General features: G+C 44.7%; 1 protein-coding gene across 8 annotated transcripts in view; it reads right to left on the bottom strand.

Moving 5' to 3' along the window:
- Positions 1-16,907, bottom strand: part of SLC8A1 (solute carrier family 8 member A1) — a 342,186-nt gene that overhangs the window by 22,573 nt on the left and 302,706 nt on the right. For all 8 annotated transcript variants that reach the window (XM_090052634.1, XM_090052627.1, XM_090052643.1 and 5 more), the window contains one exon: positions 14,634-14,733. In XM_090052634.1, the coding sequence (XP_089908760.1) occupies positions 14,634-14,733 (100 nt within the window). The remainder of the gene's footprint in view (positions 1-14,633; positions 14,734-16,907) is intronic.

Below are 16,907 nucleotides of genomic sequence, written 5' to 3'. Positions count from 1 at the left end.
TCAGGCTGGACATAAGGAAGAATTTCTTTACTGTCTGAGCCCCCAAGGTCTGGAACAGTCTGCCAGCGGAGGTGGTTCAAGCACCTACATTGAACACCTTCAAGCGTAAATTGGATGCTTATCTTGCTGGGATCCTATGACCTCAGCTGACTTCCTGCCCTTTGGGCAGGGGGCTGGACTTGATGATCTCCCGAGGTCCCTTCCAGCCCTGATGCCTATGTCTATGTCTATTTGCCTGCTGCATGAGGCAGAGAGTAGTACATTTCAAATATTAGCTGGACATTCAGCTTGCCCCAAATCACCACTAAGCAAAGTAATACATTAATATATAAAAAAATTAAACAGATGAATAAAATGTAACTTGTAACATTCCAAGTGCTGTTTGTAACTGCTCTTGCTTGTTTCCAGCAATGAACATTTGCACTGCCTTTTTCTGGCAGTCTTGTTTAAAGAGCTACTGAAATTGTTCCCTAAGAGGTGCAAGCAAATGGCTGATAGAATCTGCTGGGGTGTTTACCAGTGTACAACCCCTGCCTCTGTAAGGTAATTACTCTGTAGTGAGGAGTGAACCTGATATAACCACATGTGTTGCAGTTTTCCATAAAATAGGGCTGTCTGACTTCCAAGCAGCTGGGGGCCAAGAGCCCTGTGGGTTGCACCAGCAGGGGCTGCACAACTGCAGACAACACTAGGACTAGCCATGTGCTGCATGCACACACTCCTGCTGCACCACACATCAGCAGCCCCCCATGTTCCCCCTCTATCACCACTACATTGCATACCTGTGCAGCCCCAGACTCACCCTCAGCTCCCCTGGCCACACTGTGCTGCGCTGTCCCATGCCACGGGGTGGGGGCAGGAAGCAAAAGCCAGAGGACGAAGGGGAAACCTGGAGATTCTGGCTCCAAGAGCAGCTGAAGTGATAGGACAAGCAGTGGCCAGGCAGGAGACTGAGGGTTACAGCTTGACCCTTTGTGGGCTATATGTGTCCTGTGGGCCACTAGTTGGATAGCCCCAGTATAAAAGATGCTTTTGTCACTGAAATCTATGGGGTGGCAAATGGCTAACATGATAGAAATAGGTGCCTGCATGGGCTGTGGTAAGGACTGTATATTAAACAATTTCTAATTTCTAATATGGAATCTGGAGAAACCCTGGGTCACATCTTATTCTGCCTATTAGGTGTACTTGGGTACCTAAGGCCATTTTTTTTCCATCCTGTTCATGTCCTTGCAACCCCATAATGCATTTAATGTAAAACATGATCACTGGACGCTTAAAACTGAAACAAGGGTTTGCCGGGTGATATCGTTTACTGGTCCAGCTGTATGGCTGAGAAAGTTATTAGACAAGCTTTCAGGTAGAAAGTGCCCTTCCTCAGGCCTGGGAAAGCACTGTATAATCTGCATTCTTTTTTCTTTATGTTGTGGGATTTCCACTGTTACATGATGACTTTCAGTATCATGCCATAGTAGGACTGTAGTGCTGTTGTAACCACAATGATTTAGGAAATATGCAAGAAACAAGGGCTTTTTGCTGGTATCTTTTACTGGACCGATTGTGTACTTTCTTTTTGCACATTTCCTGGACCATCATCACATCTACAACACTCCAACCTAAAGACTGAATCACAAAAAAGCAGAGAGGAGGACCACTTCCCCATCTTTTGCATTTACAGTTTTTCATGCCTTCGAGTTGGGTGGATTAAAATTGCACTGAGGTGCCTGAGTCCACTTATGTACCTAATGGGTGCAACAGATACTGGCCTTTACTGTAAAGCTTTTTTCAAGAGGAGACTGTTCCACCCTCATCTTTGCTATCTATCTCCAAGCCAGGTCTATGACCAAACTTAACCTCTCTCTGCCTTGCTCAGAGACTGCTGGGAAATCACTTCCTCTTTGCCAGCCTCTAGTCCCATGCCTGTTTTTCTCCTGTTTTGATTGTAGACTCCCCTGGAGGGGCCTGCCTCTTGCTTGCATGTGTGTATGACATCTTGTGTAATTAACTCTGGCCTCAGCGGGGACCACTAAATGCTATTGTAATACAAAGACTAATGTAATATAATTTTGGTCAGCTCCCTTATCCTCTATGGGGTGTGCCCTTTGAAACCTCTTAATTAGCTGCCACTGAATTATCATGTGTCTACTGCTGAGGTGAAAAGGTGTAGCAATTGTGTCAGTACTGTTTTTTCAATTATTCTGATTTGTTGGTGTGCCTCTCCTGATAACAGAATGACTTGCCTCCTGCCTCCCTTGCAGGAACTTGTAAGGGTGATGAACCTCCTCATGGTGGAGACAACCCGCTGCTGCTTACAAAGCAAGTTTGGGGGATGGGTTTTGCAGAACAGTAGTACATATGCTCCTTCCTCCTGACTACATGCGAAGAGACAGAATGCAGATAAAATGCAAAAATAATCCTTCCCCATTCCCCCTGCTCAGCAACTAGAGTCTACTGCACACTTAATTTCCCTTTGATTTGTCCAAAGCACTAGTTTAATGGAATCTGAGACAACACTTAAACCACTAAATTAAGCTGGGCAGGCCCGTTGAAATTCAGGCCCACTCTACATCCTAGTGCTAGAGACTTCAGCTTCAAGTGTGTCACTCAAAATAGTCACTTGACATCCTGTCTCCATGGACTCCCTGACAGTGTGCTGACATCTTTGATGAAGGCTTTGACATACTGATTCACTCAATGTGGCTCCAACAGGATGTCTTGTCTGCCCCACAGCCAGAAACTTTCCTCAATATCGAATCTGCATTTCCACTGCAGTAAAAAAACTTGCAGGCATTGGAGCTGAGCTAGCTCTTCTAAGGTGTCACTGCATAAGCACTGTATGCTGAAGGACCATCTTGTGGTTATGGCACTGGTCTGAGATACTGGAGACCCGGATTTAAGCCCCAACTTGTTATAGATTTCCTGCATGACCTTGCTCATGACACTTAATGACTCTGTTCCCTAGCTGTAAAGTGATGATAATATTGTTTCCTTTGTCTTCCATGTCTAGACTGCAAGGTCTTTGGGGCAGAATTTTTCATATTCTCTGGAGACACACAGAGCATAGCACACTGATGCTGTGGCTTTGCTTGGGGTCTCTTGTTCCCCCTAGCATGCTAGGTGCTACATTTGTGCTTACAAGTCAAAGCTTCCTCTGAGGTAGTAACCTAGATTTCCAGGAGTGACTACTGATTTGTGGGCCCTTGTGTTTTGGGTGCCTAACCTGTACCTGGTGCCTGTTCTGGCCAGGCTGGAACCCCCACTGCACATATGCACACACACTGTGGCCAGTCCAGAACACATTTTGCATGTGATATTCCTCCTCCCTGGAGGCTCCAAGGCGGGCACTGCATGCAGTGTGGGTCGTGGACTGCGTGGAGTGGGAGCTGCATGTGGGGCACATACCAAACCAATTCTGCATGGGCACTGCATGTGGGGGTGGTCCCGGAGCAAGCGCTGCATTTGGTAGATCCTGGCACGTGGAGCACAGGACATGCTTGTGGGCCTGAAACAGCCCACATGGTCAGTTATGTGCTATTCATTCAGCCCATCAACAGGCCTTGCACCACTATTCTAGTTAGCAGGCCCAGATGCTTTTGCCACCCCTGCCTTAGAGCTTCTTGGAGAAAATGGTGATACACATACTGGAGACAGAGGTGCACCACATGGAGCACCACAGAGGTGGGGTAGCAATGCCTTCAGGCTCCCCAGAAGGACAGTTCCAGACTGTGTAAGAGAGCAGGAAGCTCATTTCACTCTTGGGGTAGAAAGAAGATTTTGAAAGGCTGAGTGCTGCCTTTTGTAGCAGAGGATGCAGCCAGAGCAGCAGATGCCTTAGGAATAAGTCTTTATAAGGCATTAGAAAGCAGAGCTGACTTCTGCCTAGTCTTGTGGCCTTTTAAACCAATGACCACCCTCCGGCTACCTCCTCTGGATGGATGCTCTTGTCCTAACAGATCACATACAACTAATTTAAAAGAATAATCTGCCCTAGCCCCTAGTTTTCAAAAAGCTCTTTCATTTGGAGAGCTGGGATAATTGCCTTTTTGTTGTTGGGAAGGTTACAATCGCCATATTAACTGCATGCAATTTTCTTAAGCTTTGCTGCTGGCCTGCATGAGCTTTTTCCTTTCCACATCTCTTTATGCAGTGATGACACTTTTTAGTTTAATTGAAAAGAAAAATGTTTAAAGTCTCCAGCAGGGAGAACAAAATAATCTCACTGTACATTGTGTATCAATGTAAGTGCCAACCTACACTGCATTCAAACAATGGTTGTACAACATAACAAAAGACTAATGAGGAGTCACGTCTGGCTGATTACTTGCTCTGCTGCCATTCATTATGACTGCAGCCTCCCTGCCCTGCTTGCTTGTGCTGGTCTGAAGGGTTGTTTGACTATTGCAGTAGGTCTTTCACAACATTTGGAGGAAAAAAACTTACACCATAAATGACAAATGCACTCCAAGACAGACCCCTGTACTCTCCAGTGTCATACACATTCTCTTTTTCAGCCTGTCTGGTAGCTGCCATGTATTGCAAGTTCTTTTTTATGGATTACTCTCCTTAACCATATTACTTCCCTGAGAATCTCTAAATACAGCAATAGCCAGCAGGCTAGAGACATTCCTCCCTTGCTAGTTTCACTTCCAGCCAGCTTTCTCCAAACTTTGTGGGTCCAAACGTGTCTTGCAATTCCCTTAAATTTGACCCTTTATGGTTTTGCTATTTTGCACCAAAGCTGTGGCAGACATTGCCTGGCAACGTTAGTGGTGAACAGAATAGTAAAGAGGGCAAGTTATACACTGGCAACACTACACTTAGGTGAACGTGGCACCCACATATATAAGGTGTGGAGCAATATTCCATTCAACATGCATCTTATAGTGCTACATTTAATATGGCAGGTATTGTAGATAATGGTAGAAAAATCAAAACAGAAACCTTTTATATGTTGGAGACTCCTCAGAGAATATATTTAAATCTGAGACCTGAACTGCTCTCAGCTTACTCCACAAAGACCAGGGTGACTAGACACATCTCTGCTGACACATCTCTGTTTTAAAAATCAACAGAGCTGTGTGGCAGGGGTTGGCTGGGACCACAAAATCTTTAGGGAGATGATTAGAAAGTGAATGTGAGTACAACTGTCCTGATACTCCGCTAAATCTGTGTGGATGACGAGCTGCTCCTAGCAGGAATGAGCCCCATCTGGAGGTGAGGCTACACTAGGATCACCTCTCTTCAAACTCTTGGGAAGTATACAGAGGAGGGGAAAGCAGCAGGATCCAGACTGTTGCAGAGAAGCCTTGGGAAACAGTGAAAAGGAGTTCTTACGGATCATGGGGAAAGGGCAGAGCCACATGCCCTGGCTGCAGAGCAGGGATGGAAAAGGAGGCAGCTCAGCTTCTATCACATGCTACCTATAGGGGCCAGGGAACCACAGTGATGCTGGTGTGGGGCCAGGCTGGGATATAGACAAGCATGGAACTAGCACCAAGAAAGGTGGCAGGAGGGCTGTCAGAGGGACTGGTTCTTGCATTCCTCCCTTTTGTTGAAAGAGACTTGTCTTTGGCCCCTTAACTGATAAGCCCCGAGAATGGTGCCAGATCCTCCTCTCCAGTCCTGTATAGCTCTTTTTTAAATTGAGCCTGTGCTCTGTTCAATCAACAGTACTGTAACTGAAGGGGTGTGACTGGGGCAGCAGCCCCAGGTGCCACCTCTGGGAAGGGTGAGAGGGGCACAGAAAATAGCTGCTGCCACAGTGGCAGCTGATGGTGCCCTTGCAATAGCATGATGGCAGCTCCAGGCATCTGTGGCTGACTTGGGTGCTGAGTGCTGGCCTGTTACACTTCTATCAATCAATAACTCATTTAGCTTGCACTAGCTGCTTTCTGGGGTTTGTATACTGACTATGAAGTGGCAATTTAGACTTTGCTCTCTCAGTCTACATAGTTCACTCTGCGGAGAAACCTTACCCGTTTCAAATGCCTTTCTGTGAGCTGCAAGGGAAACTATGACTATTGACAACAGCCTCTGATGCATCTTAATTCCCATGATGTGAAACTACCAAGAACTATTTCAGCTCTAGGCAGCTCATCCTGGGATATCAAAGTCATAACCCCCATCATTAACATCCATCATCTTTTTTTAAACATCCATCAATCACCTTCCTTGAGCAAATGATGAACATTTATTCAAGTAGTTAATACAGATTAGTTCTCTATCTACAGGTGTACATTCACATTCCATACCTTGTTTGTCACAGTAATAAAGCCTGCACACTTGTGGCTGTCCTAGCTATGACACAGGATGTGATGAAGCCACTGTTTCTGGCATGGATAATTCTGACTGTAAACTCTGGGGTAGGGACTGTGTTCTTTCCATTTCTATGCTGCATACAGCAGCACCGGCCCTGATTTCAACTGGAGTTTCCAAGAGCTACTCAACTATACATAATAAAAACTAAGGAGTTTGATGAGAAGGAATCCTTTAAAGAGAGTCATATTTTGCAGATTCTAACCTCAGAGGCAAATGACAGACAATACAGCTTCTCATTTTGATTACATTATAAAGGAAAGTTAATTTGCACATTTTGTATATGGAGTGATCAAGTTCTCTGTTTAATCTGCAGGTAAAGGTGCACCTGCCATCATGGTACCAATAAAACAGACCATTTCTAAAAGAAAGGGAGATTCACAGAGAGGGGAGGGGGGACTGTCAAATAATACCTGTCATTTCTTGCTAGGAAGCTGAGCCATAGCCTAGCAGACAATTTGACCATTATGGTTGTTGCAGTCTGAACTGTTAATAAATATCTTTAAAGTTCCCACTTACTTGAAGCATGGAAAAAAATGTGCTCATGACTTGTTTGTGGTTAACTTCATAATGAAATGCAAACCAGATAGCTCTGCTTAGGACAGAGGCAAATAACCTTGTTACAACAGCTCACAGACATCTCTGTATTTATTCGTACACTGCATGTCCCTGAATAAGATATGCACCTCATTTTGGCAAGGCAGAAGAAAGAAAAGATTTTTCCAGGGTCTCACCCACCACTGCATAGTCTCACTATGGCTGAACACTGGCTGCATGCAGCAGGGGTAGGTCTGCTCATCAGCACCACTTCCCTTCCCCTTTCTGCTTAGCCAAAACCTAGCAGCACAATCCTCTCACAGCCACTGCTGAATTGGAAGCAGTTTTTTGGCTGAGTTGGGAGTGGCTGTGAATGCTGCTTTTGGCTAGAAGGGGGAATGACAATGATGAGTGAATTCTGCTCCTGCTCAATGCACAGCACCTGGCAGCCATTCCAGCATCCCTATGCCTCCATTCCAATGCAGAAATCCCCAATTTTGGAAGGCTAATTGTCAAGAAAAAGGTGTGTGTGACATGCAAATCAATGCAGTATATTTTGAACTCAGAAGTAAGAACTGTTTGAATTCTCTTCCATGTATAAAACAAAATGAGAGACTTTACCAAGCTTTCAGTAATATTTCATGAAAGCTCAGATAAAGGGCAAATTAAATTCTAGCTAAGGGCATCACTGCTCATGGTGAGCTTATTACTATGAACTAGAAACCTGATGGGTGGGATTGGGGCAGACCCACTAATTTTCAAATTAATCTGTGTTCTGAAAATATCAGTTGACAAATTTGTAATTGTTAGTGGTAGCTGAAGGACAGAACAAGGATGGCATCTTCTCTGGGCTTCCTAACAGCTCCAACAAAGCCACCGGCATGAATCACTTTTTAAAGGTCTAACTATTAATATTATCTGTGGATCCCAAAATCCTATGCTTATTCCAAAGATCCATTTCTATAACACTAACAGATCATCCTTACACCACTTCCTGCAAAACAAAATGGGCACGTGTACATGAGATGCTAACTGTGCAGCAGCCTTAATATTGCACAGCAGCAAATCACAGCAGAAACAGTGCTAATACCCTACTGTGCAGTACTATTAGGTTACTGGGCAGTAGTGTCACTAAAAAGGTGTGTGTGCAGTAGTGCTGGTTACTGTGTGTTAATTTAGTACTTGATTATACAAGAACTAAATTTAATGCATGGTAACCATTGCACATTAATGAATGTGTAGATGCACCCACTATTTTATTTGCTGCACCACTCAGTCACACAGAGAAACTGGCAAGATTTACAGAAACTTAGATACACGTAGTAGAGACCAAATAGTGACTCTCATAACTGTCCAACCTTTTCAGTTCTGTTCTGAACAAGAGACTCTCTGTCAACAGATCATGAGATGAGGAAATGCATGGGACTGATAAATGTCTACTGACACTTAGTCCCTTACAACTTTTTGCCTCATCATTAACAACTAATGTATTCATTTTTCAGCAGAGAAGCAGCAGTCTATTTCTGTTACAGAACCAAGTAAGGGAAAATATTTCCCTAGGGGTGGGCACCCCAGGGATGGTAGGGTTTAGGGACTGATTATGGCTTAGAAGGCAGCTAGTTGGATGCACTCTGATCTCTCTACCATACAGTGCTTAGTACTCTGACATCCTGATCCAGGACTGGCACTTCCAGCTGTTGATATCTTAGCTACCACCACTTCCCTTCTCACTGAACTCAGTGTCTAGAATTACTGTTAATCAGTCTCATAAGTTATGTCCTGAGCCTGGCTGGGTCCTACTGATTAAGGTCTTGTACACACCCCAAGCAAGGGGCATTTTGGGGATGAAACTATGGAGACAAAGGTCAGGAAAGAAAACAATTAAAGCAGTTCATGTAGAAGTACAGGAAGTGAACTCACCTCACATCTCCCAGCTCAAGGCCTGGATGTGGGAGTCACTCTGCCACCTTACCAGCACTCATCTCTGTGGGGTTGCCTTATCCCAGCAATGTTGCCAGGCCCTGCCTTCCTATCTGTGAGCTTGGTTGGGTTGTTACAGATGCATTCTCCATTTGGACATAGCTTTTTGCAGAGCCCAGCTACCAGCCAGCCTGACCCCTCTGCATTGCTTTTGTGGCTCTGGGCTTTCTTTTGACTGCAACACTGGTGTCCAAAAAGTAGCCATGAAGTCAAACAATGGGTGCTCTCACTTTGCTTGGAATCTAGTTAGCATTACAATACCTAGCAGCTCCTGACAGCGAGGAGATTGTTCAGCATGGCTCTACCCCTTCCCAGGAGCACAGTTGTATTGGCATCTCTCTTGAGAGATGGAGACTTGCAGCAGACTCGGCTTTCCCTCGCCAGACAAGCACTAAGATTTCTGCACAATGGTTGATCTCCTTGCAGTGAAGCAACACTGACAGAGCAAGTGCCTTGGTCATTGCCTCTCCATGGCAGCATTCTCCCTAGCAGCCACCCTGCTGCTCCAGCCACCACAGATTCCTATTGAGTTGGGAGGCCCTCTGGGGGACCCGCAGTCCAGCAGGGATCAACCTTTTTTGATCACAAATTCGCCCTGCACCCTCCCTGAATGCCACTCCAATGCTGCTCTGCTTTCTCCTCCCTGCACCATATGCCACTGTGCTGTCTAGTCTGTCCTTTCACTAATCTGTTGCATGCCACACACAGGTTGCCTGTGCCATTTATAATGCCTGTGCTGTAGTTTGGCCACCCCGATGTAGTCTAACCCTCTGCTGCAGGACCTGCCCTGCCTAAACCATTCTAGCCCTGTGTTTATCTAGTCTGCAGTAAAGGTTTCCCAGGGTAGGGACAGATATTACACATACACTGGTTTAAGTGATCAGACACTGGTTTAAACTTGTAACATAACAGTCATTCAGTGCACAGAAACTAGTTTAAAAATGGCTGAAACAGGTTTGAGATAAATCAGGTTGAATGTAGCATCAGACTTCACTGATTTGGCTCAAACTGTTTTATGCAATGTCTGTCCCAGACATCTTGCTGGTTTAACTTAAACCAGAGTCCCCCAGCATCCCAGATGCTTTGCAGCTCTGGGCTGGGCTCTAAGCTCCACAGCAGGGGTGGCCCGACCCCTCTGCTTCCTGGCTGGAGCTCCCGCAGAGACTTGCGGGCACAGCAGGGTCTGCCTGGCTTCCCCCTTCCCCATCCCCTGCTTCTCACCACTTGCTGCTCAAGCAGGGATCCTCCCTCCCTCCCCTCTCCCACAGCACAGACTGTAGCCAGTATGTGGTATGCTAGCTAATGCTGAGAGGTGTCTTTGTAAGGCAGACAAAACAAAGACAGAGCAATGTTGGTTTAGGGTTTTTTGAAGCTAATCAATAGGTAACTGGTAATGTCCCTTCATTCCTTCCTTGGAAAAAGTTGTTTAAGAAGAGCTTGAACTAATGAAAGAGGCTTTTGTTTTGCTGATGTGCTGATAAATGCTGTGTAACTCCCTGCTGTACAAGTAAATGCTGTGTAACTCCCTGCTGGCTCTCTCACTGGTCAGGAGCAGCTATGTGGGGGGAACCCCTCCCTAATCAGACCCGCCTGTTGGGGCCTGGCCATGCCTCCCCCCTGCCAGCTCAGCACTTTCAGAGGGAAGCGAGGGCTGCTCTAGTGCCCCCTGGCTTCTAGCCTGAGCCACTGCATGCATGTACCTACATTTTTTTCAGTCCAGAGGCGATGTCTGTTCGGTTACAAACCAGTCCAGCCTATCCAGGTTAAACTAACCTGCAAAGATTGAATCAATTCAGGCTCATCCTTTTTGAATGTCTGTCCCTAGCCCCAGTGACAGACTTTGCAGCTTCTCTAAGTAATCTATTCCAGTGCTTAACTACCTTCAGAATTAGAAAGTTCTTCCTAATTCCTAGCCTAAATCTCACTTATTGCCATTTAAGACTATTTTTCCTTATCCTTTTTCCTGGGGGAACAAAGAGCAATTGAACACTATCCCATTTCTGTATTTGAAGACTCTTATCAAATACCCTCTTTGCTTTCTCTTCTCCAGAAGAAATAATTCTGCATCTTCCAACCTTTCCTCATGTTTTCTAGACCCTAATACTTTTTGTTGATCTCCTCTGGACTCTGTCCAATTTGTCTGCATCTTTCTTAAGCTGCAATACCTGAAACTTGACCCAAGAGTCCTAGTGAAGCCTCAGTGCCTAAGACATTCCTGCTAATACACAGAATGCTAGTTGCCTTTTTGCAACAATGCTGCCCTGTTACTCATGCTTGCTATATAATCTACTATAACCTGTAGATTCTTTCCTGCAGTAGTATAGCCCATCCAGTCATCCCTGCTACTGCATTTAAATAGTCCTCCCTGAGTATTATTCTTTGCCCTTGTTCTTAGTGAATTTCACCCTATTCATTCTAGACCACTTTTCCAATCTATCTAGGTCATTTGCAATCCTAATCCTGCACAGTCCTTCCCAGCCACTGAACAGAGAACTCTATAACAGAGCTGTAAATGCACAGAGCTCAACTCTTAGCCCAGTCCCATAGCCAGGTTTTCTTCAAAGGACTTGCTATTTCCTAATGTGAGGGCCTTGATCCTTCCACAGAGCTGTCAACAAGCAGCTTCTGTGCTTCACTTGGAAATTCATGGCAGCTCTCAGCCTGCCACTGCAGGGCCCCGGAGTGAAATTCTAACTAGTTGCTATTCCTGGCAGCTCCAAAGGTCTACTTGGGGCAAGAAGGATGGAGCAATGGTTAGAACACTGGCATGGGATGTGGGAGAGTTATGTTCACTTCCCTTCCCTGGCACAGACCTCTGAATAATCTTGGGTAAATCCTTTAACTCTTATGTGCTTCATTACCCCATCTTTACACAGGGGATAAAAGCATGGCTAGGCACTCAGATACTATTGCAAAAAGGAGCCAGATGAAGTGCTAAAATAATCCTAACTCTGCATATGGATCATGTCTTGTTATCTGGCTTTTGCTTCCCTCCTCGAGCCACCCTCCCATACTGAGCATGGCAGAAAAATCAAGTGTGGGTGATGGCACTTCTCCAGCCTGCTGATGGGAAAGCTCTCTGAGCTTCTGGATAGATTTTCCCTTTGGTGCCCAGCACATCCCATGTCAATATGTCACTCAAGGCATGTCTGTGCTGGAGCAGCCTCAGCCACAATCTCTATACCAGTGTAGCTGTGCCAGCAGAGAGCCCCATAACAGAAACAGCACATGCTGTCAGAAGGGTTTTTTTTCTGACAGGATGGCTGCACCACCTCCATGAATAGCTAATAAGCTAGTGGCATAGCTGCAAGCTGACAACAGAGGCTTTGAGGGTGCATTTTCTTCTACATTCCTAGTCTATCAAGCTCTTCTGGTAATACTCCCTAGAGCAAACCTGGCCTTGGATCATCTGGAGTGAAGCCTGGTGGATAGCCAGTGCACAATACAGCAAGCTGCCATTCCTGTGACATGAGGAGAGATTCAAGTGCAATGGAAATAATTAGGGTTCCAGATAAGAAAGACTAAACTTGAAATAACTTTCTATATCAGGCACCTGAATATAGAAATGATGCAACAGAGTGCTCTACTTATAGTGATCTCTTCCCCATACTCTGCAGAAGTATTTTTCAACCCTCTCCCCCATTCTTCCAAACTAGTGTTTTTCAACCTATGGTCCATGGACCCCTGGGAGTCTGCAGACTGTCTCAGGGGTCTGTGAAAGAAGACTATGGTTAATCAAAAGTATGTGAATACCCACACTTACAATTCAAAGGGGGCTGCACCTCCATTTAAAACTTTTTCAGGGTTCACAAATTAAAAAAGGTTGAAAGCCGCTGTTCTACACACTCCCCTTTTTGAGTCCCTCTTCAAGGAAAAATCTACTTCTGACACAAAAGCATCTCAACTCAAGCACTCTCCACTGATTGCCCTGCCTCTCCATTATATACCCTATTGGCACCTAGGCTTGGCCCCTGATTGGCTGCCTAAAATGCCTGGATTGCTTCTGGTCCCTAAGATGCCTTGGGTTTTTGTTGTCTTTGTCACATGGGGCCTGCAAACCCTGTCATGTGCCCATTACCCTCCTGCCTGAGAATCTCAACATCGCCAATATATTTACCTTCACAGCAGACTGGGTAGGCAGAGATGTGCATTTGTTCTCATTTTACTGAGGGTCTAAGGGCAAGATTACCAAGGTAGAAATGGCCTTTAGGTCCCAAATTCTGCTGAATTTTGGTGGGGAGATGAACCCGTTGCTGCCCCTGTGCCTTTGAAAATCCCCCTAAAGTGACTTGTCAAGGAACACCAGAGGAGTGTGTGGCACAGTGGTGAACTGACTTTACTTGTGTCAAATCCCTCCTGACTACCCTGGCCATTGAAATGCCCTTTCTCCCTGAATTCCCTTTCTTTATTCCCTATTTTCCAAGGAGAAGCAGCATTCTGTGCACATAGCTTTAGAAACATGGCGGCAAAATAAAATAAAATGCAAAATAAAATAAGGAGCTTCTTGAGAAAATCACTTGCATCCTTTGTTGGGCTGGACAATGAAACTTTCTACACATACACAGGGGGTAACCAACAGCAGGTTCCAGAGATGGAAATCCCTCCACTTTGAAGGGGGATTCTGCTGCCCTCAACTGAATTGTGTTTTTTCCAGCTTCATTGCCATGGGTTCTGCAGTTTCCCCAGATGGAACCTGGATGAAAGACTCAGAGCAGCTCCCTTCAGAGTAGCCCTGAGCAGAATGAAATTCTCCAGCCCCCAAGGCAGATGCTTCTAGCTGGGACAGTGGTTTTGACTGATGCCCAACACCTGCCTGGGGAAGTTTCTAACCCTTGCTTGATTTGTGCACTTGGTTGCTCTTGGAACAAATGTTGCAGAGCGGTAGAAGATTAAGCCCTGTGCTTGGATTTTATCTCTCCCTTATATCTAGGGTCATCTGATCTTGAAGCTATTCTTTTATCTAGTTGCATCTAGCCTTGCAAGAATTTAAACATGTTTAAAGGGGTCTCCAGCACAGGGTATGAGGATACAAGGATAGAGAGCACCTACCTTGTGCCTGTAGCAGGATCACTTTGCCCCACTCTGCAGCTACTACAGATGAGGAAAGATCTACCGTCTATGGCCCCCTGGCCATTATGCAGTGCTAGCCTGTGGCTTGAAGCAAGTTCCTTTATAAAGCAGTAAGGCAGAATATGAGACCCCCCCACATCCCTTACATCCTTGTTGGCTGGATCCAGACACGCAGGCACGTGTGGTTTGTAGTACTGCAAATCTCTTTCCAGCGCCACAAACTGCACAAGTTGCACAATAACTTTCCGACTGGTTCTGTTCTTTGGGTCAGGTGACTGATACAGAAGCCTTTGCTACAGGTGAGGCCAGAAGGGACTACCCAGTCTAAATGGGGCAGAGATTATGGAGAATGAGCCTGGGACACTACCTGTGTACACATCTGGGAATATGGCCTCCATCACTCTGACTTTGACACCAAATAAACAACTTGCAAAGAATTTCCTAATGGCTGAACTAGCCTTTCTCTACCACATTTTATAAAAATCAGGATTTTTTTTCTACTAGACTGTACAGATATGCTTATTATAGGAGATTTCCTGTATATCAGATGAGGTGATCTCATTAAACATTCTAATCAAATGATTTATGTAGATGCTTTGAATAACTTTCTTATCTGTTTTGCCTCAGCTGTAATCTCCTGCCATGCTATTGTGGAAGTGTTATTGATATAGCAAAACTAAGACAGGAGAGCAGCTTATCATAATTCACTACATGAAGAGATAGGAACTTACCAGCACTGACAGTGATAGCTTCAATAAACTGTTCTCTCCAGCTGTTTGTTCCAACCACAAGGGCTAAGTTTGTCTTCTTAATGAGTTTGTCCACAGTATTCTGCAGGGGTAGACAAAGGAGACAGAGCTAAGCAAGATGACATGGGCAGAAATCAAAAAATTTGTGTATTCAGAATGACCGAATTTTATCAAAGGCAGCAGATGTCAAGCTCAGAACAACAGTGCTAGTAGCACAAGCAGCTGTAAATATGCACACATATTCACAAAATCCTATTTTGTATGAAAAGGGCCCCCCATTTTGAATTACATGTACAACAGAAGATTGCTAATATCAGTGTTACCTAGCCTGAATAAAAAATTAGCAGTTTCTCCAAAATCTCAATAGAGATTAAATAGCAGCCAAGGACTTGTGTTGCTACTAGTTTTTCTTTGTTAAATGGTATGTATTGGTGAATTTTTATCAGTATATTCTGAAGCACTATAAATAATTCAAACTAAACAAGCGACATATTTTTGGAGCTAGGCTTCCTGCGTTTTTACTACGTCATAAATTTCAGTCCCAAGTTCAAAGTTTTCATTGAAGGTCTGATGTAAATAACCGGAAATTCTCATGGGCAGTTAATCCCAGATCTCTTCGTAATATAATGAAGCTCAGGAAATGATGGGCATCAGGGAACATGGAGGGGAAACACTTCCATTTCCATAGAAATGGGGGGGTATTATATTTAACTGATTTTTTTTTTCAAAGAGGCAAAGAAATTGTAAGGCTTAGGCCCTGATCTTTCAAATACTGAGGTCCATGTTTCACTCCACAAGTGCAAATCAAGACAAGAAGACCATTTGCATTTGTGAAATTAAGCCTATGCAGAACTGTTTGCAGCATCAGAACTTGTAGATGAGTGTCTGCAGGATCAGGGTCTTAGCTTCTCTCAAAGCTTAATGTTAACTGAGACATTTTGCAACCAGCTGAAGATAGGGCTCATGACACTTTTCTGCTCTGCAATATATATCTACAGTATGTAATCATTAGAAAAATGATGTAATTGCCTTCATTTTTTCCTATGCAGCTGCTGTCAATAGCAATGGGAGAACATCTTGTGCATTGTGATGAACGAATGGTTACTGTTGTACTGTAATTTTTTAAATGCCAGTTTCCATTAGCACATGCACTCCAGTGTCTCATCGCCAACGCATTTCCATCTATTTTACAGCTAATGGGTTTCCTGCCCCTTGGGTTGCAAGATGCTTTCAAACATTTGGTTCCCTACAATTAACATTCTGGTTTTCTAAATAACAGTTAACGTTACAGCAGCAGCAGTGATAGCTGAGTGGTCACAAGTGGGCTGAATAGCAGAGGCATAGCAGGTGCTGCTGTGTATCACCACAAGTCCTGAGCTGGTAGTTATTTCCTCTGGTGACTGCTAGTGAGTAGCAAGTGTCAAGACTGTGAAAGGGACACAGTCAGTTGACTTAAGCTCCAAGTTCAGCCTTCGTGAAAATATTAACAAATCCAAGGCAACTGTGCCAAGGCCAAGGAGGTCTCGTAGTTCCTGTGACATATGAGCTTGCTTCTGGGAGAAGCAAGTATATAGCATCACCTCATCCCCTTTTCAGACACCCTGTGCTTCTTGAGGTAGTCTGGGGACTAATTTCTCTCTCCCTCAGAAACTATGTGGATACCTCAAGATACTTTGCTCTTACGAGGTCTCTCATGTAGCACATGTGTGTGTATGTGTGTGGTGTGTGTAGAGGGGGTGTAGAGCTTAATAGTATAACCACCACCTCTTGTAACCTCCACTGTGGCCCTGCGGGCCCTACACTGGAATTCAGAAAAGCTGGGCTCATCTTGGGTCTGCCACGAATTTGCTGTATGACTTTAGTAAAGTGTCTTCTCCGCTTTGTGCCTGAGTTGGCCCATCTCTAAAATGGGGATAATAACAATGACCTCCCTTGAGATCTGCTGATGCACAGAGCCAGGCATAGTTGTTAATATAAACCATTCACTGTGCTAGGAGGTTTTGCATAACTGCTAGCCACATTCGGAGTTTTAAAGTCATTATTACTTGAGTTGGTGACTGACTTTGTTGAAAGAATGCTAACCTTGAGGAATGGATATTTAGGGTGGCTCCTGGTGACTCCCCTTGCAGCTATTTTCCTACATATTCCACATTTTGGGTCTAATTTCTATCTCAGAGGGATCGTCCTTTTTTATGTCATGAGCTCATGCCATCCCAAGGAGTCTGAGATTTTTGTCTCATTCTTTTTCGCCATCAG

This window comes from Crocodylus siamensis, chromosome 1 (genome assembly GCF_052110815.1).
Source record: "Crocodylus siamensis isolate JL-2025a chromosome 1, ASM5211081v1, whole genome shotgun sequence".
Classification (NCBI taxonomy): Eukaryota; Metazoa; Chordata; order Crocodylia; family Crocodylidae; genus Crocodylus; species Crocodylus siamensis.
This window is presented reverse-complemented; position numbering and strand designations above follow the sequence as displayed.